This window comes from Pelophylax lessonae (genome assembly GCF_965119305.1).
Source record: "Pelophylax lessonae genome assembly, chromosome: 5".
NCBI classification, from domain to species: domain Eukaryota; kingdom Metazoa; phylum Chordata; class Amphibia; order Anura; family Ranidae; genus Pelophylax; species Pelophylax lessonae.
The window spans coordinates 417,857,118-417,885,094 of record NC_138772.1 but is presented as its reverse complement, the minus strand read 5'-3'; the positions used below and the strand labels follow the sequence as shown (position 1 = coordinate 417,885,094).

General features: G+C 43.6%; 1 protein-coding gene across 1 annotated transcript in view; it reads right to left on the bottom strand.

The window, feature by feature from the left end:
• The window catches only part of UBE2V2 (ubiquitin conjugating enzyme E2 V2), a 69,788-nt gene that overhangs the window by 39,276 nt on the left and 2,535 nt on the right, over window positions 1-27,977 (bottom strand). Inside the window, exon 2 of the mRNA XM_082258105.1 lies at window positions 12,686-12,831. Coding sequence (XP_082114231.1) covers window positions 12,686-12,831 — 146 coding nt within the window. The remainder of the gene's footprint in view (window positions 1-12,685; window positions 12,832-27,977) is intronic.

Below are 27,977 nucleotides of genomic sequence, written 5' to 3'. Positions count from 1 at the left end.
GGGGGGGGTCAGATGGGAAAACGTGAGCCAAGGACAACATTAGCAAATAGGGGCATCCCCACAAAAAGTGTCAAACACTACTAAGGGACACCCCCACGTCGCCAGCAACAGAGTACCCCACAATCCTGCAGCAAAGAGAGGGAGGACCCCACCAGACACGCACCGGCAGCACCAGCATAAAAACTTTACTTAACCTGCGGCGTCAAGGGAAAGTAGACACAGGAGCCAGCACCTTCTTTAGACCATTGGGTTATGCTCCTCCCATCAGGAATAGGACACTAGGCAGGAAAAAGCTTTACCACGCCTATGGGGGCTGTCCCTGCAGGCATAATCCCACACACACTGCTACAGCCTCTAGCTTGGTTGCAAGCAGTGTTTAGAATACAAAAAAAAAAAAACCCCATTCACTCAGAAGCAGAGGGGCGGGTGCTGCGCCTGTCGAACTTCAGAGAAAAATATTTTACGGTAAGTACATAAATCCAGTTTTCTCTATCGTTCAACAGACGCAGCTCCATATCTTCTTTAGACCATTGGGATGTCCCAAATCAGTATTTGCATGAGGGGTGGGAAGACCACGCAAAGAAGAATGTAACTCTCCAAAGGCTAAACGTAACCAACCAGGTAATCTGGAGCTCAACCAAAACTGGGAGCTCACCTAGAAAAAAACCTACAAAAAAAAAAAAAAAAAAAAGAACAAAAAAGGTTTTGCAGCGTGCAAAACCTTGCGGCTAAAGGAGGCATCTAAAGATGCCAACACATCAACTTTGTAGAATTTTGTGAACGTATGCATAGACGATCAAGTTGCCGCCTTGCAAACTTGTATCACTGACGCTTGATGGCGAAAAGCCCAAGAGGCACTCAGCGCTCTAGCAGAATGTGCCTTTACTGGGAAAGGAGGAACTTGACCCTTCAGCGAATAAGCCTAACAATCGTCTGCCTGATCCATCTGGGAATGGTTGCAGCAGACGCAGCCAATCCTTTACGAGGTCCCTCAGTAAGGACAAAAAGAGCATCTGATTTTCTACAAGACTCAGTGGCCCCCAGGTAAACCCTGATCGCCCGAACCACATCCAAAGAATGCAAGGCAATTTCCTTGGGAGGCTTGGTCTTGAGACAGAGTGAAGGCAGCACAATGTCTTCATTCAAATGAAAATTTAGAAACCACCTTAGGAAGAAAAGACTGATTTGGTCGGAGTAACACTTTATCTCTGTGGACCACCAAATAAGGCGAGCCGCAAGACACCACGGCCAATTCAGATACTCTGCAGGCAGAAGTGATAGCCACCAAAAAGGCAACCTTCTGAGAGAATGAAAGCAAAGGAATCTCCAAAATGTTCTCAAAAGGAGGCTTTTGAAGAACAGAGAATACCAGATTTAGATTCCACAGAGGTAGCGGGGACCACCTTGGAGGAGCCATATGGTGCACCTCCCTGAATGAAGGTACGAATCAAGGCATGCGTAGCTAACGGGCGTTGAAAATATATAGCCAAAGCCGACACTTGGCCTTTATAAGTGCCCAAAGCCAACCGCTGTTCAACCCCTTTCTGCAGAAAGGCCAAGACCCTAGCAACTGAAAACAAGCGAGGGTGCATCTTCAGCAATTCACACCATGAAATGTACGATTTCCACGTACGATGATATATCTTCCTGGAGGTCGACTTCCTAGCCTTCAATAGCGTAGGAATCACAGAGTCAGAAAGACCTCTATCCCTCAACACCTGGCTTTCAAACAGCCATGCGGTTAAAGCCAGCGACTGTAAAGCAGGATGGAAGATCGGACCTTGAGACAGCAGATCTTCCCTGAAAGGAAGTCTCCAAGGAGCATCGGCGACCAACCTTACTAGGTCTGCGTACCAAGACCAGTGAGGCCAGTCTGGAGCCACCAGAATGACCAGGATCCCTTCCACCTCCACCCTGCGTAGAAGCCTCGGCAGGAGTTTCAGCGGAGGAAAGGCATAAAATCAGCCGATACCAACCCCAAGGAGCCACCAGTGTGTCTGTGGTGTTGGCTAGAGGATCGAGACCTGGCTACAAACCTCTGCACCTTCTTGTTGAGACAAGAAGCAAACGAATTGACCTCGGGTGTCCCCCACCAAACACACAGGAGATTAAACACTTCTGGGTGTAGGGACCACTCCCCTTGATCCAACACCTGATGACTCACAGGAGGGAGGGCTGGAAAAAACTGTTCCACCCAGGCCAAAATCTCACCCACCTCCCTGGCCGCCAAGACACTCTTGGTATCCCCCTGGTGATTGATGCAAGCCACAGCCGTGGCATTGTCCGATTCAATCCAAACTGGACAATCTTGCAGACGAGTCGTCCAGTGGCTCAGACAAAGATTTATTGCTACAAAACATGTATCAGCAGTTTGGACTCTTCTACTGTACAGGTTCCCTGGGCACAGAGCTTCCCCGGTATCCTGCCCTAGCCTGACAGACTGGCGTCCGTGGTCACCACCGTACAAAACAACGGGAGGAAGGACTTGCCCTGGCATAGTTCTGGAGAATTAAGCCACCATTACAGAGCAGATCTTCTGTTGTGGCTCAACCGGATTAAAGTGTCCAAGGACTTGGGATCCTTGTTCCATTTGACAAGACTCTCTCTTTGCAAACGTCCAGTATGGTCTGCCAACAACCGGATCGCCCCCTGCAACTTCTGCAGCTTGTCGGGGGGAAGAAAGACCCTCCCCAAAGCTGAATCCAGAGCCAGGCCCAGATAATCCAGTCTCAATGAAGTTATTAGGGTGGATTTCTTGAAATTGATGTTCCACCCGAAGTCCTGCAGGGAGCTGACAGTGATTGTCAGGTCACTCACCAGGGCTGAATGAGAGTCTGTTCTCAATAGGAGATGATCGTCCAGATACCCCGGTACCACAATCCCCGGTTGGCGCAACAATGCCAACACCAGGGCCAGTACTTTGGTAAACACCCTGGGAGCAGAGGCGGGACCAAAGAGTAACGCCACAAATTGATAATGCTCTTTTGCAACAGCAAAGCGAAGAAACCGCTGGTGTCCAGCGTAGATAGGGATGTGTAGATATGCGTCCTTGATATCTATGGAGACCAAAAAGTCTCCCTGGTGTAGTGACGCCACTACCGTTAAAATGGATTCCATGGGAAACCTCCGTACCTGCACGAAACGGTTCAGAGCCTTGAGGTCCAGAGTTAGACGCACTTTACTGTGCCCAGAAAAAGAAGGCAAACCGGTTTGAAAAAAAACCTTGAAAACATTGAGAGGGAACTGGCACAATCACCCCTTGCGACAGCCTCCTGTAAATTCCTAAACCGGTCTGGAGATAGGTGCCGATTGGACAGGAAAAATCTGTCCGATGGACGAGACCGGAATTCGATCTTGTTCCCTGATCGGGTCAGTTCGTGAACCCATTTGTCCTGAATAAAGGAAGTTCAAGGTTCCGGAAAGAAGCAAAGACATCCCCCCCACCCCAGAAGCGGGTGAGGGTGCCCCTTCACACAGACGAGGATTTGTCTGCAGATCCGGACTGGCCGGTCTTTAAGTTGCCTTACCATGGCTTCTTGGAAATCCCAGAAGACCTGAACGGCTTTCCTTTTTCTTGCGACCCAGAGGTACGAAAAGTCACTTCTGAGCAGTTGCCCTTAGAGGACCGAGGAAGAAGAGTACTCTTCCCACCTGTAAGGCCTTTGATCAACTCATCCAGAGAGGATCCAAACAACCTCTCCCCCATAAAAGAAAGATCCGTCAAAGCCTTTTTGGAAGCCTGGTCTGCAGAACAGCTTTTCAACCACACCATGCGTCTAATCGCAATCCCCACTGCCGACACTCTGGCAGCCTCTGGCAGGGGAGCCGCATCACACATGAACACCAGGGCTTGAGCCATCTGGCCCATTAGTTCTAGCACTGCTGGGGGGAGCTGCTCAGCTTCCAAGTTTCCTTTTTGAAACTTCACCCATTCAGTACCCGTCTTGTGACACCATAACATTCACAAATACTGGTTGCAATATGGAACCCGCCAGCACGTGTAGATGGCGGGACCGACTCCACTTGTCTATCCACAGGGTCCGCAAAGGCCAGGGATTCTTCCACCGGAACCACAGTAGATTTATTCAGCCTGGAAGCCGGGTGATTCACCTTTGGCGGCACGGTCCACCTAGTGGAAACTGCATCTGCTAAAGGATAACGGCGTTTAAAGCGCTTGGGCACCACTAGCGTGTGCTTGATGCACCGCCATTGTTCATTGACAATATCGTCAAAAAGCTCCGGGCAAGGAAACACCTTGCCCGATTTTCGGGGGCCAAAAGACACCTGCGAACCCGACTATGTAGATTCATCTGCCAATTTTAAAGTTTCCCGCACTGAAACTATCAGTGCTTACACCAATGCACGTTCCCACGCAGAGCCGAATGAGGTTCCACAGCCGCACCTAGGGGGTCTGTAGTGAAATAGTACCCTGGGACTCGATTTTACAATGAGATTTAAAAAAAAAAAAAAAAGTCACTAAATCGCGATCCCACCACAAACTTAGGGGTATTCCTAGTCCCAAGCCAATACAATCTGATAGAGTGGGTGAGGAAAACCTACATTGGACCACAGAAAACGTTACCAACCCCCTCAGGAGACTGCCAGCACGTTCTGTGAAACAGAAAAACCGTTCTGACACAGGAAATAGAAGCACAGCCTGGGTCATTGCTAGATTTTTGTGTGTCATGCCGTCGCTTGTCCAGCAATCGGACTACAAGAAAATGGCCGCACCGTGCATTCCTATGGGGAACAAAAAACGGCTGCCCATGCATTTCAATGGGAGAATAAAAAGCATTAACCTACAGAAAAATGGCGGCCCCCACAGCACCCCATGCGGTCTCTCGGACCCCAGAGGGGATCCCAGACAAGAGGCATTGGAGGGTCCCTAGGAAGAAACCGCACCAGGACCAAGCCACCCCCACAAAAACGTGGCCATGGCCAAAATATTTCCCCCCTGCTATGGCTAAGGGAAAAGACTTGGAGGGGGTAGGCCTAATATTCCAGAGGCCAGGAGAACAGAGGGAGCCCTGAGGGTCCGACTATTCCACGGAGAGGGCCCACGTCTTCCCTGAGACCGCCAGAGGATTGGAGGGACAATATTACTCACCATACCAATGTACCAGGTTGGCGCCACTCCAACAGTCCACCTCCCACCTGGGTAGACATATGCCGGTTTTCGGTAATTCGATATATCGCGGTATTGCATAAGCACGGTATTGTTATTGTGGCATTTTTAAAATACCGAGTTTCTCTGCTCCTGGGTCTGACTTGTGAATTGATACATTTCAGTGAGCTGGATGACTCATTCACTCACACAGCTAACGCCTATCAGCATTGAGTGCTGGTTCACACTACCACTACCAGAAAGTCACCCCGTGACTGGAAGAGACTTGGAAGAGACTTGGAAGAGACTTGGAAGAGACTTGGAAGAGACTTGGAAGAGACTTGGAAGAGACTTGGAAGAGACTTGGAAGAGACTTGGAAGAGACTTGGAAGAGACTTGGAAGAGACTTGGAAGAGACTTGGAAGAGACTTGGAAGAGACTTGGAAGAGACTTGGAAGAGACTTGGAAGAGACTTGGAAGAGACAGGCGACTTTGTCTGTGGGGAATGCCTGGCTAATCTCTTTCTTCTTCCTGGAAAGTCTGATAAGTCGTGTCAATTAAGATAAGGAGGCAACTCCCATTGAAGTATATGGGACAGTCGGATCACAGGTCGCTTCAAAGTAGTTCAGGACCCTTTTCTGAAGTCGGAGCAACTTCAGTAGTGCCAATTAAGACGGCACTGATTGATTAACATTGCTTTTGTTATGTCAAGCTACCTGGGGCAACAAAAGTTGCCTCACAAGTCGCGCTAGTGTGAATGGGCTACCTGGGGCAACACAAGTTGCCTCACAAGTCGCGCTAGTGTGAATGGGCTCCAAGTCTCCCAGTAACTATAAACAAAAATGATTACATTGTATTTTTTCCTCCCCTCTGCCAGGGAGAAAGGAAGTTTAACCTCTTAAAGACTGGACCTTTTTCTGACACTTGTTGCTTGCAAGTTAAAATCAGTTTTTTTTTTGCTAGAAAAGTACTTAGAACCCCCAAACATTTTATATATTTTTTTAGCAGAGACCCTACAGAAAAAAATGGCGATTGTTGTAATATTTTATGTCACACTGTATTTGCGCAGCAGTCTTTCAAACGCAATAACTCGTGTAGGTGTGATATATAGACCACCTGGTCAAGTTAAAGAACTAGATGATCTACTAGTTGAAGAAATAGCTAAAATGACAATGAAAGGAGAAGTTATCATTATGGGAGATTTCAATCTTCCAGATATAAACTGGAAAACCAAAATAGCAAGTTCTACCAGGAGTACAGATATTCTAAATTCCCTACTGGGGTTGTCTCTGCAACAAGTGGTTGAGGAGCCAACCCGGAGGGAGGCCATTTTGGATCTGGTATTCACAAATGGGGATTCGGTATATGATGTCATTGTAGGCGAAACCTTGGGATCTAGTGATCACCAGTCAGTGTGGTTTAATATAAGAACTGTGAAAGAGTCACACCACACAAAAACAAAAGTTTTAGATTTTAGAAAAACAGACTTTTCAAAAATGAAATTAGTCATAAATGAGTCCTTATCAGACTGGAACGGATTACATGGAGTCCAGGAGAAATGGGACTACTTAAAAGGTGCATTATTGAAGGCAACAGAAAATTGCATTAGACTTGTCAGTAAAAGCAAAAAAAGGAAGAGACCACTGTGGTACTCAGCAGAAGTGGCCCAAATCATTAAAAATAAAAAGCTAGCATTTTGTAATTATAAAAAAACCCAGAGCAATGAAGATAAGGAAATCTACAAGATTAGGCAGAAAGAGGCCAAGCAAGTTATAAGAACTTCTAAAGCGCAGGCAGAAGAAAAACTAGCTCAGTCTATGAAAAAGGGGGATAAGACATTCTTCAGATATATAAATGAAAAAAGGAAATTAAAACAAGGAATAACTAAATTAAAAACAAAGGACGGAAGGTATGTAGAAGAAAATAAAGGGCTAGCTGACTGCCTTAATGAATACTTCTGTTCAGTTTTTACAGAAGAAAAAGAAGGAGAAGGACCTCCACTTGAAAGGATGACTAATGAATCATTTGATGCATGTGTCTTTACAGAGGAAGACATTCTAAGATTGCTGTCTAAAGTGAAGACAAATAAGTCACAGGGTCCTGATGGGATACACCCAAGATTATTAAAAGAGCTTAGTGGTGAGCTGGCAAAACCATTAACAGATCTATTTAACCAATCATTAGTAACAGGAGTCGTCCCGGAAGATTGGAAATTGGCAAATGTCGTGCCCATTCACAAGAAAGGTAGTAGGGAGGAATCGAGCAACTATAGACCAGTGAGTCTGACATCAATAGTAGGCAAATTAATGGAAACCCTATTAAAGGATAGGATTGTGGAACATCTTAAATCCCATGGATTGCAAGATGAAAAACAACATGGGTTTACTTCAGGGAGATCATGTCAAACAAATCTTATAGATTTTTTTGACTGGGTGACTAAAATAATAGACGGTGGAGGTGCAGTAGACATTGCATATCTAGATTTTAGTAAGGCTTTTGACACTGTCCCACATAGAAGACTTATCAATAAACTGCAGTCATTGAGCATGGACTCCCATATTGTTGAGTGGATTAGGCAGTGGCTGAGTGACAGACAACAGAGGGTTGTAGTCAATGGAGAACATTCAGAACAAGGTCATGTTACCAGTGGGGTACCTCAGGGATCTGTACTGGGACCAATTTTGTTTAATATCTTCATAAGTGATATTGCAAAAGGCCTCGATGGTAAGGTTTGTCTTTTTGCTGATGACACAAAGATATGTAACAGGGTTGATGTTCCTGGAGGGAAACGCCAAATGGAAAAGGATTTAGGAAAACTAGAAGAATGGTCAGAACTCTGGCAACTGAAATTTAATGTGGATAAGTGCAAGATAATGCACCTGGGGCGTAAAAACCCAAGGGCAGAATATAGAATATTTGACACAGTCCTGACCTCAGTATCTGAGGAAAGGGATTTAGGAGTAATTATTTCAGAAGACTTAAAGGTGGGAAGACAATGTAATAGAGCAGCACGAAATGCCAGCAGAATGCTTGGATGTATAGGGAGAGGTATAAGCAGTAGAAAGAGAAAGTGCTTATGCCGCTGTACAGAACACTGGTGAGACCTCACTTGGAGTATTGTGCGCAGTACTGGAGGCCATATCTCCAGAAGGATATAGATACTCTAGAGAGAGTTCAGAGAAGAGCTACTAAACTAGTACATGGATTGCAGGAAAAAACTTACCAGGAAAGGATAAAGGACCTTAACATGTATAGCTTGGAAGAAAGAAGAGACAGAGGGGATATGATAGAAACATTTAAATACATAAAGGGAATCAACTCGGTAAAGGAGGAGAGCATATTTAAAAGAAGAAAAACTACCACAAGAGGACACAGTTTTAAATTAGAGGGGCAAAGGTTTAAAAGTAATATGAGGAAGTATTACTTTACTGAGAGAGTAGTGGATGCATGGAATAACCTTCCTGCAGAAGTGGTAGCTGCAAATACAGTGAAGGAGTTTAAGCATGCATGGGATAGGCATAAGGCTATCCTTCATACAAGATAGGGCCAGGGACTATTCATAGGATTCAGATATATTGGGCAGACTAGATGGGCCAAATGGTTCTTATCTGCCGACACATTCTATGTTTCTATGTTCTATGTTTCTATGTAATTAATAGACTTTAATGAAAAAAAAAAAAAAACGCAACAGTAAAGTTATCCCAATTTTTTTTTTTGTTACACAGAATCGTGAGAGAATCGTGATCTTTATTCCAAGCTAAAAAATCGTGATTCTCATTTTGGCCAGAATCGTGCAGCTCTAATATATATATATATATATATATATATATATATATATATATATATATATATATATATATATATATATATATATATATATACACACACACACACGCATAGCAGCCCACATTACATTATTATATAGCCATCAAGCAGTGTCTGGCCTACCTGGTGATGACTGGTCCTGGCGCTCTGATCCGATGGTCTGGTCATTAAAGGGGCAAATCCTTGCGATCCAGAAGTGGTTAAACCTGCAGGAGGACCGGTGTTTTTATCCATTAATGACTTTACTATTGCTTTAGGCCTGGTTCACATGTATGCGGGTTGGCGGTTCACATGTATGCGGGTTGGCGGTTCACATTTGCACAGGCATAGCAGCCCATTGATTTGAACGGGCTGCTATGCCCTCATTTTCCGCAGAAAAAAGGTGCATGCAGCATTTTTTTAAAATTCAGTGGCCTTGAAATCCATCCTGCTTTTGCACCATGTGACTAACCTGCAGTTCCTGCTCTGGCAAGCTTTCTGCATTTTTTGTATACGTGGGCACAAAAAGCAATAGTAAAGTCATTAATAGATAAAACACCGGTCCTCCTGCAGGTTTAACCAATTAATGACTTTACTATTGCTTTAGGCCTGGTTCACATGTATGCGGGTTGGGGGCCCACATTTGCACAGGCATAGCAGCCCATTGATGTGAATGGGCTTGAGCTGCTATGCCTGCGTTTTCAGCTGAAAAAAGGTGCATGCAGAATTTAAACAAAATGCAGTGGCCATGAAATCCATCCTTCTTTTGCACCATGCAACTTACCTGCCGTTGCTGCACACGCAAACTGTTTTTAAATGCCGTGCCCACGTATACAAAAAATGCAGAAAGCTTGCCAGAGCAGGAACTGCAGGTTAGTCGCATGGTGCAAAAGCAGGATGGATTTCAAGGCCACTGAATTTTAAAAAAATGCTGCATGCACCTTTTTTCTGCGGAAAATGAGGGCATAGCAGCCCGTTCAAATCAATGGACTGCTATGCCTGTGCAAATGTGGGCCGCCAACCCGCATACATGTGAACCGCCAACCCGCATACATGTGAACCACCAACCCGCATACATGTGAACCAGGCCTAAAGCAATAGTAAAGTAATATATAAACAACACCTCCTTCAGGTTTAACCACTTCTTGACCACAAGGATTTGCCCTCTTAATGACCAGGCCATCGGATCGGAGCCGAGCGCCAGGACCAGTTATCACCAGTTAAGCCAGACACTGCTTGATGACCTATTTTAGGCCTGGTTCACAGAGTCTGTACTGACTGACTATATAATAATGTGCATAAGTGAACCAAAGCCCCTAAATTCAGCAACGAAATTGAAGTGAGGTAGAAATTTAATAATTTAAATTTAGTAATAGAATACCGTGATAATACCGTATACCGTGGCAAAACCTTAATTAATCGCAGCATGAAAATCTGATACCGTCACAAGCCTACACCTGGGGTGGAGGTGCTGCCAGCCAGGAGGTACGCTGCGACTCAGGGCGTTCCAGGTTGATGGACTGGACTAAAACCTGCTCACGCTCGCTGGCCAGGCTGGAAGACCTTAAGGATTTAGACTATCCAGTCTGAAACCAGAGCCGGCTGTTGCTTGTAGTTCTCCAGGAAAAAAAAAAGAAAAAAAAAAAAAAAAAAATCACCAAATAACAAATTTTCCCTATTAACCACTTAAGCCCCGTAGGAATTGGCTGCTCGATGACCAGGCCCTATTTTGCGATTCGGCACTGCTTGACTTTAACGGACAATTGCGCGGTAACGCTGTACTCAAATGAAAAGGGATGCCTGCAGGGACAGCCCCCATAAGCATGATAAAGTTTTTTCCTGCCTAGTGTCCTATTCCTGATGGGAGGAGCATAACCCAATGGCCTAAAAAAAAAAAAAAAAAAAAAAAAAAAAGATATGGAGCTGCGTCTGTCAATGAATGATAGAGAAAAAAACATTTAAAAAAAAAAACTGCCAGGACCAGAGATTCCAGCAAGGAACCAGGTCCTTACTCCTGACTAGGCAGAAAAAAAACGGAGTACCTACAGCAGAGAGGGGGGGGGGGGGGGGGGGGGAGTATACCACCTAGGACTGCCCGTAGACGTAGTCAAGTTCTTTTTCTGCCTTGTGTCCTACTTCTGTAGGGGGCAGTATAATCCAATGGTTAAGAATGTGCCCGTCCACGAACAAAAGAGAAATTTTAATTTTCATTCATTTAATTTTCTAATGATGGGGGTCAAATCAATGTTCATTTTCAATCATAGTGATGAGAAAATTGGAAGAAAGCGGATGGAAATTTTTTCTCCGGTAAACTAATTTCAAACAGTGGGATTAATTTTAAAAAAATTGGGAGTGTGCAAAATCTGGTGCAGCTCTGCATAGAAACCAATCCGCTTCCAGGTTTTTTTTTTTTTGTCAAAGCTTAAATTAAAACAAGCTGAAGTTAGAAGCTGATCGGCTACCATACAGAGCAGCACCAGATTTTGCACTCTCCAGTTTTAGTATATCAACCCCAACGTATGCGGTTTTCGTTCAAGAAATTCCATTCACACCAAAAATTGAATGTTAAAAGCAAACAAAATTTTGAAGAACTTTCGAACAACATTCATCAAGCCTCAGTTGGCAAAATCTACCAGTGTATGGCCAGGTTAGGACAGAAAGTGTGCTCACCGGGAGAAAAAAAAAAAAAAAGCCTAATTACATTTTTTGTTTAGATACACTTTAAAGTAAACTTTTAGAGCCCATTCACACAAAATGCATAGGGTTAAAATGCACTACGCTAATACAGCCTGCTCGTTTGATAAGAGGCTCTGCAGCAGTTTTGTTATGTAGTGTACGCCACATGAGGGGTGCTATTAAGAATGAATGGCACAACTTTACACCAATGTTACTGCACCGCACCACATTACACCAATGTTACTGCACCACACCACTTTCAATGGGACCTCAGGCATTCAAGTCTATTTATAGGTTTATCGTGGTTAGCCTTCCACTCCTATCATAATATAGTCATACATCTACCGCTGTGCTGTAGCTGCAGAGCTTCAACCTTGCAATGCAGTCATTATGAGGAAATTAACAACGGTAGAAGATTTCTGCTAACAGAAGAAGAATCAGCACAAGAGACACATCATACTAAGTTATGTCCCTTATGCTGATTTTTTAATTTTTAATTTTAGATGAACTTAGGCTTTAAGTGAGAAGGTACACACTGGTGAACTCATAGGTCCACATTAATGACACAAACACATACATCAAAGACTGTAGCAATACTATTATAGAGATGTAATTCTGGTTACAGTTTTTTTTTTTTTTTGGAGTTTGCGATTGTGTGGGAAAGGTCAGGTTTTTATTGCCATCTGTGTTGCAGAAATATGTAGAAGTTTCCACCACCACACCTTTGATGCAGATGTCAGAATAACATTTTTTTCTGCAACAAATGTGTGCTGTGGAAGTTTATATACAGCACCATCCATCCAGTCCACTTCAGCACCCAGAAGCTATTGGACATTTATCTGTATGGTATTTCACTGACACCACTTGCAGAGTTGGGAAGATCTCCCTTGATCTCCCTTGATTTCCTGTCCCAATGACAACAGAAAGCAAGGAATACAGCAGCAAAAACCTAACCGATTCTACACCTTTTTCAAAACGTAAGAATGTTTGTCTGGAGTATTATCTGGAGTACATTTGTGGAAAGCAATAAAGACTTGTATAAGAGGAAAAGGAAAAAAAAAAAAAAAAAAAGACTGCTATGGAAAGCAGTTGGAGGCTCACTCTTGGGGGTCCAATGATCATTCCTGTCCATCTAGCAAGCGTCATATCTTCATCGTTTTCAAGGCCCCAGCTGACTGTACCATCTCCAACACCCTTCTGTCCTTCTTCAAGCTCATCCAGTAATTGGAAATTACGAGGAACTGTGACTGGAAGCAAAAAAGTTAGAGAATATTGGTAGCCTCTGATAAAGAAACATTGGTTTGTGTAACTAGCTTCACAAACACATTTTGAAATGCTTAACCACTGCAATCTCAGCACGTTTGTTAATCTGCACCACATAAGTGAGTTAAAGAATAGGTTAACCAACATTTCATATGCCCGATATGTGCCTGCTGTACCATCTACTTGTATGAAAAAGTATCCTGTTCTCTTTGCATTTCTTCCTGTGTATGAAATCCCTCGTGATCCTGCCAGTCCCTCTGCTTTCCTATTAAAAACTGACCACACAAGGTATGGGAGCATAGCATGGTCAGTTTTCTGGCTGTGCTGGGAACTCAGACTGCTCTCCTCCAATGATTAGACATGGGCTAAAATGCTCCTCCCCTGCACTGCCGCTCACTGGGAAGACCAATGTTTTTCTCTCCCCCTTAGCTCCGAGTTCCTAATGCAGATGAAAACAGAGGGTGTGATCACTTGCAAAAAAAAAAAAAAAAAAAAAATGAGGTCACAATCTCCAACTCAGCCAATCAGAGGAAGCTTTGTATTCACTCGGCCTGACTTGACTTTGTCCAGGGAGTAGGATGGAAGTCCCCATCCCTCTGCTTTAACACAGTGCTATAGTATGTATGTTGCGGAGGCTACATACAGTTGATACACGGTTCTCAGCCACGGTAGCCATTAGTGCTGTAATAGTTCCTTTAAATCAGCTCGGACCAAACAAACTACTTCAAGTAGAACTTTAAAACAAAAATTAAAAATGGGTGAACAGGCAGGAATTTTAATGCAAAAGAGACATTCTTTGTCTCTTCATTAAAGTTACCTACCTGCCTGTCCACCCTTGTACAGTGAGCCGAGCATGCGCAGCCCACTGTACAAATTTGGCAATGCCGAATCTGACCAAACTCCCAAGCATATGCGGGGCTGACATCCTCGTCTGTCCAATGAAAGCAGCCATCTATCAAGACCCAGATGCCGGCTGTCCAATGATGTATATGGCCTAGCGGGGAATTAGGGGATGCAGCATCGCTGGAGCCAAGGTGAGTATAATTCAGTTTTAAATATTACCAAGAGCTGAAGATCAGCTTTAAATTTATCGGTTTTGGAATAGCTAATACAAGGATATGATTGTTCTCCAATTTAACCATGAGACTAGGTTTTAAATCTCATCGGGTCAGATGAAAATAAATGTCCTTTTTTAAAAGTAAACTCATACCAGTGTTTTGATTCATGAATTGAGTCTAAAACGTTCCCTGGCTGTCATGCAGACCCAAGAGCCTCAACACCTTCAGAAATCACTGAACCCAGCAATTGCACAGACAGCTTAATTCCTAAAGTGTGTTGTAGACACTCTTGATAACTCTGTTGTACCTGTTGGGAACAGGGAAATGAGTTGTACTCCAGTTCACCAACACCAAGCCTGATAAAGTTACATTCTAAGCATTACTAACCTCCCTCCCCTGTCACAGAGGGGCAGTGGGTAAAAAGTTTTATTGCGGAGCGGTATAAGCCTGATGGGAATTCTGAGACTAGTTCCCCATCATATCTAGTTCCCTCTTGACTGCCAGCAGAAGAATAGAGGCCATTGAATCCACCACCATCTGCTATCACAAGCCAGGTGGACCTTAGGGGGATTTTTTTTTTTTTTTTTTTTTTTTTAATTCCCATCACATTCCATTTAGAATGCCCCTACATTAATGGTTGCTAGGATGTTGTCAGCTATGTAGCCAACATCAAAACTTTGCAGCAACCAATGACTTATCCCTAGCCGGAAGAGCCCCCTCACTGTCCAAATGTGGCCATTGCCATATTTGGGTATTGGCATCAGCCAGCATCCTTGCCCTTTTACCCTCACATTCAGCTGTCAGCAGTGGCACTGAATTACGAGTATTGGCACATTATCATTAGTGCCGGCCAGGCACATCATTTTAAGAGTGTAATAATCTCTATTCTTTTAATGAGATTTAATAAAATGCCTAAGTTATACTATATTTCCTATGTCCCCCCCCCCCCTAACTACACGGTGGGGGGCTAAACATCTGAGGTTGAGTGCATACCCTGGTGGGGGCATTGGAGGTGAGGTGGTGAACTAACTACATGAAAATTGAAAATGTATTTAAAAGGGGCAGTCACTGGTTTACATTCATGCACAGAAGCACTTTGAAGATTTGGATAGACTTTTGTAAATGCACTTTATTACAGCACATTGTACAATTGAGTGGTTTCTGATTAGACACTTTAATCATTTTAGATTTACACCCTTTTGATTGGTATTGGGGTAAGCGCAACCATTTTTTGGTATTCGTTTAGCGATTGTTAAAAGCTTCCACATAGGACACCAATAAGGAGAAAATGTTTCACATTTATCTTACAAATCCCTTTAAATGCAGTAAAAATGAATTCCGTGCATTATTTCTGTGAAAGATCATAAAAGATGCAATTTATGTTGACACAATCCTATCTCGGTTATTTTTTTCTTTTGACAAGTTTAAAGAAGCAAGCTGCACAATATGAAATAAATTTAAAACAAATTACTTAGTCAGCCCCTTACTAAACTGTGTACACTGCGGCCATTAACCGGTTGCCGACCGCCGCACGACTATATACTGCGGCGGTCAGCCCCGGCCAGGCAGAGTGACGTAGCGGTACGTCACTAGCCTTCGCCGCTCTGGCGCGCGCGCGCGCGCACCCGCGGTCCCGCCGATGACTCGATTGGGTTCAGAACCGATCAGTCATCAGGTCCAGGCCAATCATTTTTGGTCTGGACCTGTTGATCGGTCCTGCCCAATCAGATCTCCCTCTAAGCCTGTGAAATGTAAACACAGGCTTAGAGGAGATGTGCCCTCCCCTCCCAACGGTCTTTTTGGATCCAGCGTGAGAGGAGAGCACATCTAATTGTAAGTACAGCACCAAGCACGTACATACACACTTAGATAGGCACATTTCACCCCCGATCGCCCCCCCAATTAACCCCTACAGCACCTGACACAACACACACTATATACAGCATATAGCATATACCTATATACCTGTATAAGTGTGATTTGTGAACAGGTGTAGCCCTTGCGACCCCCCCTTTTCCACTCAAATTACCCCCCACCCCCCCCTAATAAAGATTTAACCCACTGATCTCCCCTGACCCCCCCCTGATCACCGCCGTTAACCCCTACACCCTCTGTCACATCAGCACTAATACAAACGCAATATACGGTGTTATTGTATTTTTGTATTAGTGTGATTGTGATCAGAATTAGCGCAGGCGACTAAGTTTCTGTCCCAAGAAGGTTTAGGGTCCCCGCCACCCGCCCAATAAAGATTTAAGCCCCTGACCCCCCCCTGATCACCCCTACACCCCCTGCCATAACACACACCGTATACAGTATATAGCATTTTGCTATATACCCGTATAAGTGTGATTTGTGGTCAGGTCTAGCGCTTGCGACCCCCTTTTTTCCACTTGAATTACCCGCCACCCCCCCCTAATAAAGATTTGAGCCCCTGATCTCCCCTGACCCCCCCCCTGATCACCGCTAGTTAACCCCTACACCCTCTGTCACATCAGCACTAATACAAACGTAATATACTGTGTTTTTGTATTTTTGTATTAGTGTGATTGTGATCAGAATTAGCGCAGGCGACTAAGTTTGTGTCCCAAGGAGGTTTAGGGTCCCCGCCACCCGCCCAATAAAGATTTAATCCCCTGATCCCCCCCTGATCACCCCTACACCCCCTGCCACAACGCACACTGTATACAGTATATAGCATTTTCTATATACCCGTATAAGTGTGACTTGTGACCAGGTTTAGCGCTTGCCACCGTTCCTTTTATCCTTAGGATACCCGCCAGTCCCTTCCAATAAAGATTTAAACCCCTGATCCCCCCCTGATCACATCCCGTTAACCCCTACACCCTCTGTCACATTAGCACTAATACACACATAATATACTGTTTTTACTGTATTTTGTATTGGTGTCATTGTGACTTGAGGTTGCGCTAGCTAGCTAGTTTCTTTCCCAAAGGAGGTTTAGGGTCCCCGCCACCCCCCCCCCAGATCCCCGGCACATAGTTTAGAAGTAACCCCTTGATCACCACACACGCACGCACGCACCTACACTTCCATTTCTAGTATAGTGTTTGAACAGATCAATATCTGATCTGATCAGAGCTATACTAGCGCCCCCATAGTTTAGGGTTCCCAAAACGCGGTGTTTGCACGATCAGCACTGATTCCGGCCAGCACCTGCGTTTAACCCTTTCACCCAGGTAAGTGTAGTAATCAATAGATTACTGTCACTTACAAAAAACACAAGACACAAAACCGCTGTGTTAGCAGAGTCAGGCCTGATCCCTGCTAGCATTAGCAGTTTTTTTGGTAGCGCTTGAAATAGTCTTCGACAACCAGGTGCTTTTATTACCTGTGAGTCGCATCACTGTACGGGTAAATTTAGTTACCAAAATGTCTAAACGTTCGTACAGTGATGAAGCTATTTACAGTATAATGACCATGTCAGGTGAGAGCGATGGGGAAGCCTCACCGGCAGAATCAGGGTCAGTATACGAACCAGATGACAGCAGCGGCTCCCTGACAGACAGCTCCGACGACAGATGGGTCCCTGTTAGACCCAGGCGTACCCGACCCCATTCTGGTGTTGTTGAAATGCAGGAATCGCAGGGTGCTCGTATGGAGCAGAGTGTGGGTACTAGTGCCGCTCATCCTTCTGGCGACCTGGCAAGCGCCAGCGGCCTAGTACAACCTGGACCTAGTACAACCAGCACTGCAGTAAGACCTGGTGACGTGGCGAGTCCCCTAAGTGCAGTTGAAGCTGGTGCGGTGGCTAGCACAAGTAGTGGCCCGCAGCCACCGCGTATTCGAAGACAGGCCCGTAGAGCCCATAGTGCCCTCCCTGATGCGCTGGCATATCCCAATTGGCAACCCACTGATTCTACAGCGCCAGTACTTCCCCCATTCACCGCCCAACCTGGAATCCACGTGGAGACAGCTGGTTTTACGCCCCTGAACTTTTTTGAGCTGTTCTTCACGGAAGATCTTTTCAGATCTATTGTGGATCAATCAAATTTATATGCTCAACAATTTATCGCCGCCAACCCAAATTCGCACCTTGCCAGACGATTCGGCTGGAATCCTATAACGGTTTCCGAATTTAAGATCTTTCTGGGCCTTTCCCTCCACATGGGCATAACTAAACAAAGTGAATTGCGGCTATATTGGTCCACTAGCCCAGCTCACCATATGCGCATGTACTCTGCCTCCATGTCCAGGGGGAGATACGAGCAAATTCTGCGATTTATGCATTTCAGCGACAATGAAATCTGTCGTCCTCGGGGAGACCCTGCATACGATCGGCTCCACAAAATTCGGCCCCTCATAGACCACTTCAATCAGCGGTTTGCAGCCTTGTTTACCCCCGAACAAGTTGTCTGCATTGACGAGTCCCTGATTAAATTTACTGGCCGTCTTGCTATCAAACAGTACCTCCCCAGCAAGCGTGCCAGATACGGGGTCAAGTTGTATAAGCTCTGTGACAGGGCCACAGGCTATACAGTTAATTTCCGTGTCTATGAGGGAAAAGATAGCACAATGGAGCCCCCGAACTGCCCAGACTACATAGGGAGCAGCGGTAAGATTGTTTGGGACTTGGTGTCACCCTTATCCAGAAAGGGGTACCATTTGTACGTGGACAATTTTTACACAAGCGTGCCACTATTTAGTCACCTGCTTGATTTACAAATTGGCGCATGTGGCACCGTGCGACCTAATCGCCGGGGCTTCCCCCAACGGCTTGTAAATTCCCGTCTTAGTCGGGGGGCGAGAGCCTGCTTGAAAACGGACAAATTACTTGCGGTGAAGTGGAAGGATACACGGGATGTTTATGTTCTGTCCTCCCTTCACGCAGACACGACAGTCCAAATCCCTACGGCAACTGGCGTTATGGAGAAACCCCTCTGTGTCCACGAATATAACCTTAACATGGGAGGGGTGGACCTTAACGACCAGCTTTTGGCGCCGTATTTAGTTGCCCGTAAAGCCAGACGCTGGTACAAAAAAGTGTCTGTTTACCTTTTCCAATTGGCTATGCTGAACGCCTTTGTCCTATACAGGGCGTCAGGACGAACTGGACCCTTCCGGGAATTCCAGGAAGCGGTCATCCTTGCCTACCTGTACCCAGGAGGCATGCCTGCCCAACTTCCCCTTCCAGATGCAGTGAGCCGGCTGCATGAGAGGCATTTTCCTTATGCCCTCCCGAGTACCCCTACCCAAATACGACCCCAAAGACGATGTCGTGTCTGTAGCAGGCGCGGATTTAGGCGTGACACCCGTTATTATTGTCCCAAATGTCCTGACCATCCTGGTCTCTGCATCGGGGAATGTTTTGAGCGCTACCATACACTAGTGGAGTATTAGTGTAGGGTACAGCACGACACAGTGTAGGGCACACAAACACAGGGTCTCGAAGGATGTTGGATGTCCATCGACATTTTGAGAGACCCAAGCTGGAAGAGAAGATCGCAGAAGATCGCACTCCCTCCCAAATCAAGAAATAAAGGAACAGTTAGAAAGTAAAATAAAAGGATCCAAAAACTGTTGTGGTGTCAGTAATTTTATATGTCCTTCTACTCCTTCCTACTATACTTTTTTCAATGTCCTTTGTTTGTTTTTTCATTCTTTTGTGACCTGTTTCTCTTGCAGGTAATTGTCGGCTACCACGCATTGATTTTATATATTCTGACACAAACAGCGTTTGCGCTCAGCATATATGGATACCTTTGCTGATAGCAGCTGTGGTGATTTTCTGATTTCAGCGCTGCAGTTAAAATCTTATTTTGGTATACGTGGATAGCGCCGTGTATACCCATCATTAAATTCAGTGGGTGGTTGTTTGGGCGGTTAATGATGAGAATCCAAAAACTTTTGTTGTGTCAGTCATTTTATATGTCCTACTCTTCCTAATGTACTTTTTTTTAATGTACTTTGTTTGTTTTTTCATTCTTTTGTGACCTGTTTCTCTTGCAGGTAATTGTCGGCTACCACGCATTGATTTTATATATTCTGACACAAACAGCGTTTGCGCTCAGCATATATGGATACCTTTGCTGATAGCAGCTGTGGTGATTTTCTGATTTCAGCGCTGCAGTTAAAATCTTATTTTGGTATACGTGGATAGCGCCGTGTATACCCATCATTAAATTCAGTGGGTGGTTGTTTGGGCGGTTAATGATGAGTAATACTACGCATTATTCCTGTGCTGATTTCTGATAGGTTCTCTTTTTTTCCGTTCAGCCCACAGGCTGCATGAAAAAAAAAAAACCTATATGCCAAACAAGGACCAGCAATGTACTGGTACGTTGCTGGACTTTGAGTGGTTTTACCAGGATGATGCCTGCAGATTTAGGCATCATCTTGGTATCGTTTTTTACAGCCAGCGGTCGGCTAACATGTAAAAGCAATCCTAGCAGGTAATTGGCCGCTAGACTGCTTTTACATGCAGTGGGAGGGGTCTCCCCCCCCCCCCACCGCCGCCTTCCGCAGCCTTCCGTGGTTTTTCTCGGGCTCTCCTGTCCCACCGGTTAACCCGAGAGTGCAGCCGGTGGTTCAGTTATCTAACCATAGAGCTAATTGAAGATTAGAATGGCTCCAATCATCTCTATGGCCTAAGATGCCGGAGGCTACGAGCATTTCATGACTTCTTTTTCGCCAGAAATAAACAGGGCCATTGGGAAATTGGGAAAGTATTTTATCACACCAATTTTGGCGTGGTCAGATACATTAAGGTCAGAGGAGAGATCTAGAGTATAAAAGACCCCAATTTTTTTAAAAAAAAAAAAGAGTACCTGTCACTACCGATTGCTATCATAGGGGATATCTAAATTCACTGATAACAATAAAAATGATTTAAAAAAAAAAAAAATTAAAGGAAAGGTGTCAAAATAACAAAAAACAAAAAAAAAAAAAAAAAATTGAGCCCCCCCCCCTTTCCCCCCGTGCTTGCACGCAATGGCACACGCAAGCGTTGGTCTAGTGTCATATGTAAACCGCAATTTCAGCATGCATGTGAGGTATCGCCGCGATCGCCAGATCGAGTGCAGTAATTTTTGCAGTAGACCTCCTCTGTAAGTCTAAAGTGGTAACCTGTAGAGACTTTTAAAGTTTTTAAAAATGTACGTACGTTGTTGCCGCTGCAGGCGTGCGCAATTTTTAAAGCATGTCATGTCAGGTGTCTATGAACTCGGCATAAGATCATCTTTTAAATTTTACCAAAAAAAATTGGAATTATATAGTGTATTTGTGCAATAAATTAAAAAAAAATGTATTTTTTTCGCAAAAATTGCGTTTGGAAAATCTGTGCGCAAATACCGTGTGACAAAAAAATTTGCAACATCCCCCATTTTATTCTATAGGGCCTCTGCTTTAAAGAAATATATAATGTTTGGGGGTTCAAAGTAATTTTCTAGTAAAAAAAAAATATTTTTTCATGTAAACAGAAAGGCACAGAAAAGGCTTGGTTTTCAAGTGGTTAGAAGAGTGGGTGATGTGTGGATAAGATTGAGCATAAAATGCCGGGACAGTTCAAACACCCCCCAAATGACCCCTTTTTGAAAAGTAGACACCCAAAGCTATTTGCTGAGAGGCATGGTGAGTCCATGGAATATTTTATATTTTGCTACAAGTGTCGGGAAAATTATTATTTCTTTTTTTTTGTTGTTTTTTTACAGAAAGTTGTCACTAAATGATATATTGCTCACACATGCCATGTGTATATGTGAAATGACACCCCAAAATACATTCTGCTGCTTCTCCTGAGTACAGGGATACCCCATGTGTGAGACTTTTTGGCAGCGTAGCTGTGTACGCGCCCCCGAAAACCAATCCACATCTTCAGGTTTTCTAATGGCGTAAATTGCTGATTTTACCCCTGACTACCTGTCACAGTTTCAGAGGCCCTGAAATTTCAAGATAGCACAAAACCCCCCCAAATGACCCCATTTTGCAAAGTAGACACTCCAAGCTATTGGCTGAGAAGCATGGTGAGTCCATGGAATAGTTTATATTTTGCCACAAGTTTCGGGAAAATAATTTTTTTTTTTTTTTTAACACAAAGTTGTCAGTAAATGATATAATGCTCACGCATGCCATGGGTATATGTGAAATGACACCCCAAAATACATTCTGCTGCTTCTCCTGAGTACAGGGATACCCCATGTGTGAGACTTTTTTGCAGTCTAGCCGAGTACAGGACCCCGAAAACCAACCTCCACTTTCAGGCTTTCCAAGGGCGTAAATTGTTGATTTCACTCCTGACTACCTATCACAGTTTCGGAGGCCCTAAAATTCCAAGATAGCACAAAACCCCCCCAAATGACCCAATTTTGCAAAGTAGACACTCCAATCTATTTGCTGAGAGGCATGGTGAGTATTTTGCAGCTCTCATTTTTTTTGGAAAATGAAGAAAAAAACAGGAAAATGCATTTTTTTTCCTCTTTTTTCAATTTCCAAAACTTTGTGACAAAAAGTGAGATCTGCAAAACACTCAACATGCCTCTCTGCAAATAGCTCAGGGTGTCTACTTTCCAAAATGGGGTCATTTGGGGGGGTTTTGTGCTATCTTGGAATTTTAGGGCCTCCGAAACTGTGATAGGTAGTCAGGAGTGAAATCAACAATTTACGCCTTTGGAAAGCCTGAAAGTGGAGGTTGGTTTTCGGGGTCCTGTACTCGGCTAGACTGCAAAAAAGTCTCACACATGGGGTATCCCTGTACTCAGGAGAAGCAGCAGAATGTATTTTGGGGTGTCATTTCACATATACACATGGCATCTGTGAGCAATATATCATTTACTGACAGCTTTGTGTAAAAAAAAAAAAAAAAAAAAAAAAAAAAAAAAAAATTATATATATATATATATATATATATATATATATATATATATATATATATATATATATATATATATATATATATATATATATATATATATTTCCCGGAACTTGTGGCAAAATATAAAATATTCCATGGACTCACCATGCCTCTCAGCAAACAGCTTGGGGTGTCTACTTTCCAAAATGGGGTCATTTGGGGGGGTTTTGTGGTATCTTGACATTTCAGGGCCTCCTAAACCGTTATAGGTAGTGAGAAAATGCAATGAAAAATGTACGCCCTTTGAAATTCTGATGGTGGTGATTTGTTTTCCGGCTCCCGTACACAGCTACGCTCCCAAAAAGTCGCACATATGTGGTATCCCTGTACTCAGGAGAAGCAGCAGAATATATTTTGGGGTGTAATTACACATATACCCATGGCATGTGTGAGCAATATATCATTTCAATGACAACTTTGTGTAAAAAAAAAAAAAAAAAATTTTTTTAGTCATTTTTCAAACACCTGTGACAAAAAAATAAAATATTCAATGAGCTCAACATGCCTCTCAGAACATTCCTTAGGATGTCTACTTTCCAAAAAGTGGTAGTTTGGGGGGGTTTTGTACTGCCCCGCCATTTTAGCACTTCATGAAATGAGATAGGCAGTCAGAAATTAAAGCTTCGTAAATTTCAGTATTTACACCATAGTTTGTAGACGCTATAACTTTTGCGCAAACCAATAAAAATACGCTCATTGATTTTTTTTTTGTCAAAGACATGTAGCTAAATATATTTTGGCCAAAAAAAATGACATAAATTGAGTATATTGGATATTTTTTAAAAGACAAAGTTGAAAATGTCATTTTTTTGCAAAATTTTCGCTCTTTTTTATTAATATCGCAAAAAATAAAAAGCGCAGAGGTGATCAAATGCCACCAAAAGAAAGCTCTGTTTGTGGGAAAAAAAGGACGTAAATTTCGTTTAGGTACAGCATTGCATGACCGAGCAATTATCAGTTAAAGTCACGAAGTGCCAAGTTGAAAAAAGGGGTCTGGTCCTTTAGCAGCCAAATCCTCCGGGGCTTAAGTGGTTATACAGATGTTGGGTTTTAGTAAATATAATCTTTTCATAAGTGTGGACTTAATGACTACCGTTATTTCTAACTTTACATTAACTCTCTCTACTATGTCTTTATACTGAAAATAGAAGCTGAGAGACAGAAGTTCACAAGACAGGGGCACAAAGTACAGCAGCTATTTTACCCATAGAGCAGAAAATGGAGATAAGTGTAAGACAGCTATAGGACATAGAATCTGCACAGGTTTAGTTCACACCTGCACATCCTGGTGCAGTCAAATGTAAAGGAAACGTCATCTAAGACAATATAGAGAAAGATCTGCCGTTATAGCACTGGAACCGGATGAAGAAACCACAATATTTGTGAGCAATGTCATCATATTTGAAAAAGTACTAAAGCCCAAAACAAAAATGTAAAATATATCAGCTTACCAATTCTTAAACTGGAACTTTAGTAAAAAAATTAAATTCCATCGAAATAATTTTTAGGCTGGCCCATTTTGCAGATATAAGCGTCTATACGGTTTAAAATCCAGTAAGACACTCTCACCCCTCTCTGCAAATGCTCAGTTGCTCTCTTTTTTTAGGCACTGCTGACAGTCTTAAAGTGGTCGTAAACCTGTCATGAAATCTGAACAAAGCACATATCTGTAGTGTTTACTTATCTCTCTCCAAAGCTCTAAGTGTAGTTGCCCCCTTGTGCTTTGTTCCTCTGTTATCAGCATGTCTCATTTCTGACAAGTTTTTCCGACACAGGAGATAAAATTTGTGACAGCGGAGGGAGCTCATAACACGGCTCTCCATCCTTCCTATACTCCTGTTTGCCTTTCCTCCAATCAGCTCTCATACACTAACTGCAGCTTTCCCCCTCACCCTCTGATCCTGACAAATGGAGAAGGATTTAAAACTTTTCTGCCCCTTTGAAGGGTTGTAGGGAAGAGAAGTCTGCGGATAAACAAGTAAAAACGTATGTAGGAGGATTTTTTTATCTCTGTGTATATGAGAGGGTTTACAACCACTTTAAAGTGGAATTAAACCATCCTGTCCTTTACAGCCAAGGAAGCTGCTTCTGTTTTATCTGTAACTACCATGATTGATGCTGCACATGTGATCAGTTAGGACACCAGACAGTTGACGGTTTGACAGTTTGCTTGAGGACACAAGCAAATAAGATAGTTCGCAATCCTGAATTTCAGGAATGTAACGTTTTTGAAACTATTAAATCGATGGGTTTAATTCCTGCTTCATGATTTACTGCTGTTCAGGGCTCTGGGCTTCAGCAAAATGGCAGCTGCTGGCAAGAACAATCCGGAGCAAAGCTGGAGGCAATTAGCAGCACACACTAAGCTTGGTAGTACAATTGTTAATTGTGGAATGCATGTTCCTTGCTAAAGAACATTTATCATTTTGTTATGGATAAAGTAATGCCTTAAAACGTAGTGGCTGCATTAGTTTTATTTTTTTTCACCTGAAAACCAGACAGTAAAATCCTTCCTGCCTAAAGAGGCCTGTTGTCTGAATGAAGGAGAAAAAGGAGACACCTTTGGACAGCAGCACTGTCAATATATGGAGAGGCTTGTTTTATATGAGCCAGCAGATTTAGATGGACTTTACAGAAACTGAATCCAAACTCTAGCTAACACTTTATAAGCAGTTACAGCAACAGTTTAGTTCCTTTTGGGATAAAGGATTAACAAATATTTTAAAGCTGACTCTTGTAAGTACTGTACTTCTGTCAGTGGTAAATGGTTTGAGTCAACACTAAAGCCCCGTACACACGTACGGATCGTCGTCATACAAACGTTCGTCTTTTCTCCCCGGGATGTCGGTGTCTGTTGAAAAGTGCAAAGACAGCACAAGGACAGCACAAGAATTTTGTCCGCAGACTTCAGCTGACTGCAGAAGTGATGTCATGTAATGGTTAACTTTCCCTGTGTTTTTTATTTTCTGAGCATGCCCAGTCTTGCAAATCTGCGGTCTGTCGGCTGATTTCTGTACTGACAGGCGAACAATCGTCCGTTCTGGTGTCCGCAGACAAAAATTTTCATGTTTGCAAGAAAGACTCTTGTCCGCGGATTGTGCGCAGACAGCTGTCGGAGGCACCATACTAACACGCGTACAATCGGCAGATCTTTCGTCCGCCGACGTTTGTATGACGACGATCCGTACGTGTGTACGGGGCTTAACTGCCACTTTTGCTGGATAGCTTAGTACAGCAATGGAAGCTTAAAAATAACAGACTTATTACAGATATACATGCTTCGATTTTGTTATTCGATTGATGTGCGATTCAAATCTGCAAACAATCAAAAAGCCATAACTTCCCTTCCAATTGATTTAGACTCAATTTCGATCTGACTTGATCAAAGGGAGTTGATCAACCAGGGAAGAAAAATATTGATCTAGATGCTGAGGCCATGACTACAATTGAATTTCAATCAGATTAGGAGAGTAGATGGTGGAAACAAAAAAGCAATTGTAAAGTTATGATCCTAAGTTATGACCATATCTTAGTTTTCCAATCTAAATCCACTTCCCTGTGTATATTAATCGATTATTTCTATCTAAACAAATCTCCCACTGCATCTAACGTATTTTGACAGCCAGCCCTGCTGGCTGTCAAAATACCCAAACAGCGACTGCATTGCTTTGGAGGCAGCCACTGAGCAGTCACAACGTTTTCCCACTGGCTCCTTTGACAAAAAAAATGATTGAAGGAAGCAGGGCAGTCCAAGCGACCTGCTGTGCAAATTTTTGTTGTTTCATCAGAAACCAGTCAAAACTCACAGTGTATAGCCAGCTTCATCGGTTGGATCAACAGGTGAAAATAAAGGGGGGTAAAAAAAAAAAAAACAAGAGAAAACCAAATACAGCCACCACATCTAAGAATTAAGCGGCAATATATTAACTCTATATAGGAGAAGTATATTTCATGGCAAAGTAAGCCTATTCTTTTAGCCCTTTAACCCAGACTTAAACCAACCTATCCTCCCCTTCCACAGATGTAAAATGAACTCAATCTGATGGCTGCAGCCTCGGATGCTTGTTTACATCCAGTAGTGTCAAGTCTCACTTTCATCGCTACACTTGCACATTACAGTCCCATGGACTTCTAGGAAACCAGCTCCCTTTTTCTCCAGCCTCAAAGTTCATGGAGCTGTGATGTTCCAGCGTGGCCTGGAGGGTGGGACTTGTGGAGATAGATGTAAAGAATCAATGAAGTTTATGACCCAGTTTTTCACTGCCGCGACTGTGGCCCAGCGCAACTTCAGCACGACTTCTTTAACAGAAGTCAATGCAAGTTGTGCTGAAGTCGCACTAAAAGTATTAAAGGAACCCTTTTCCTTAAGTCGGAGCGACTAAAGTTGCTTCTATTAGAACGGTTCAATTGAACTTATTGGGTCATGACTTGTCATGCGACTTGTGTACTCAAAGTCGAAGTGAATGTCGCACCAGTGTGACCCAGGCCTGTGTCTGTTAAGGTATTTATGCATCTGTAGATGGAGGGTGGGCCAGGGGATAAAATCAGACATCTGGCACAGACAAGTGTTGGATGCTGAAGAATCTTCAGCAAGTTTTGCACAGGCTAATTGACGGGCACTAATTTTTTATTTATTTTTTTAATTTAATTACAGCATCACTTTAAAAAAAACAATCATCTTTAGTGCTGGGTCACACTTATGCGATGCGGGAAGGCTGCGAATTCTCAGCCTGTTCCCGCATCGCAAACGCACCCCTGCCAGTTCACACTGCCATATGCGATACGCTGGGGGTGTCAAAGAAACGACACCCCCAGTTTGATCGCATATCGCAGTGCCATCTGACAGTTCGCACAGGATTGGATCGCACAAGTGTGAACCACTGTGCGATCCGATCCTGATGCGGTTGAAAAAAGGGTCCTGTGCGACTTTGGTGCGGGTGCAGTGCGAATTTAGCCATACAAAGTGTATGGCTGAATTCGCACCGCACAGCCGATCGCATGTAATGAAGGAGCAGTGCGCTGCAGCCGCAAGAATGTGAACCGGCACTTGGAGTGCCTATCACCACCCTCCCTAGAACAAATACCTTGATCTGACAGCAGTGGCCTCTGTTGATGGTTTACATTCTGGCTGTGCCTGTGCATTACAGCCCCATAGAAGTCCATTTAATGTGCAGGCACAGGCAGGACAGCAAGCCTTGTGACA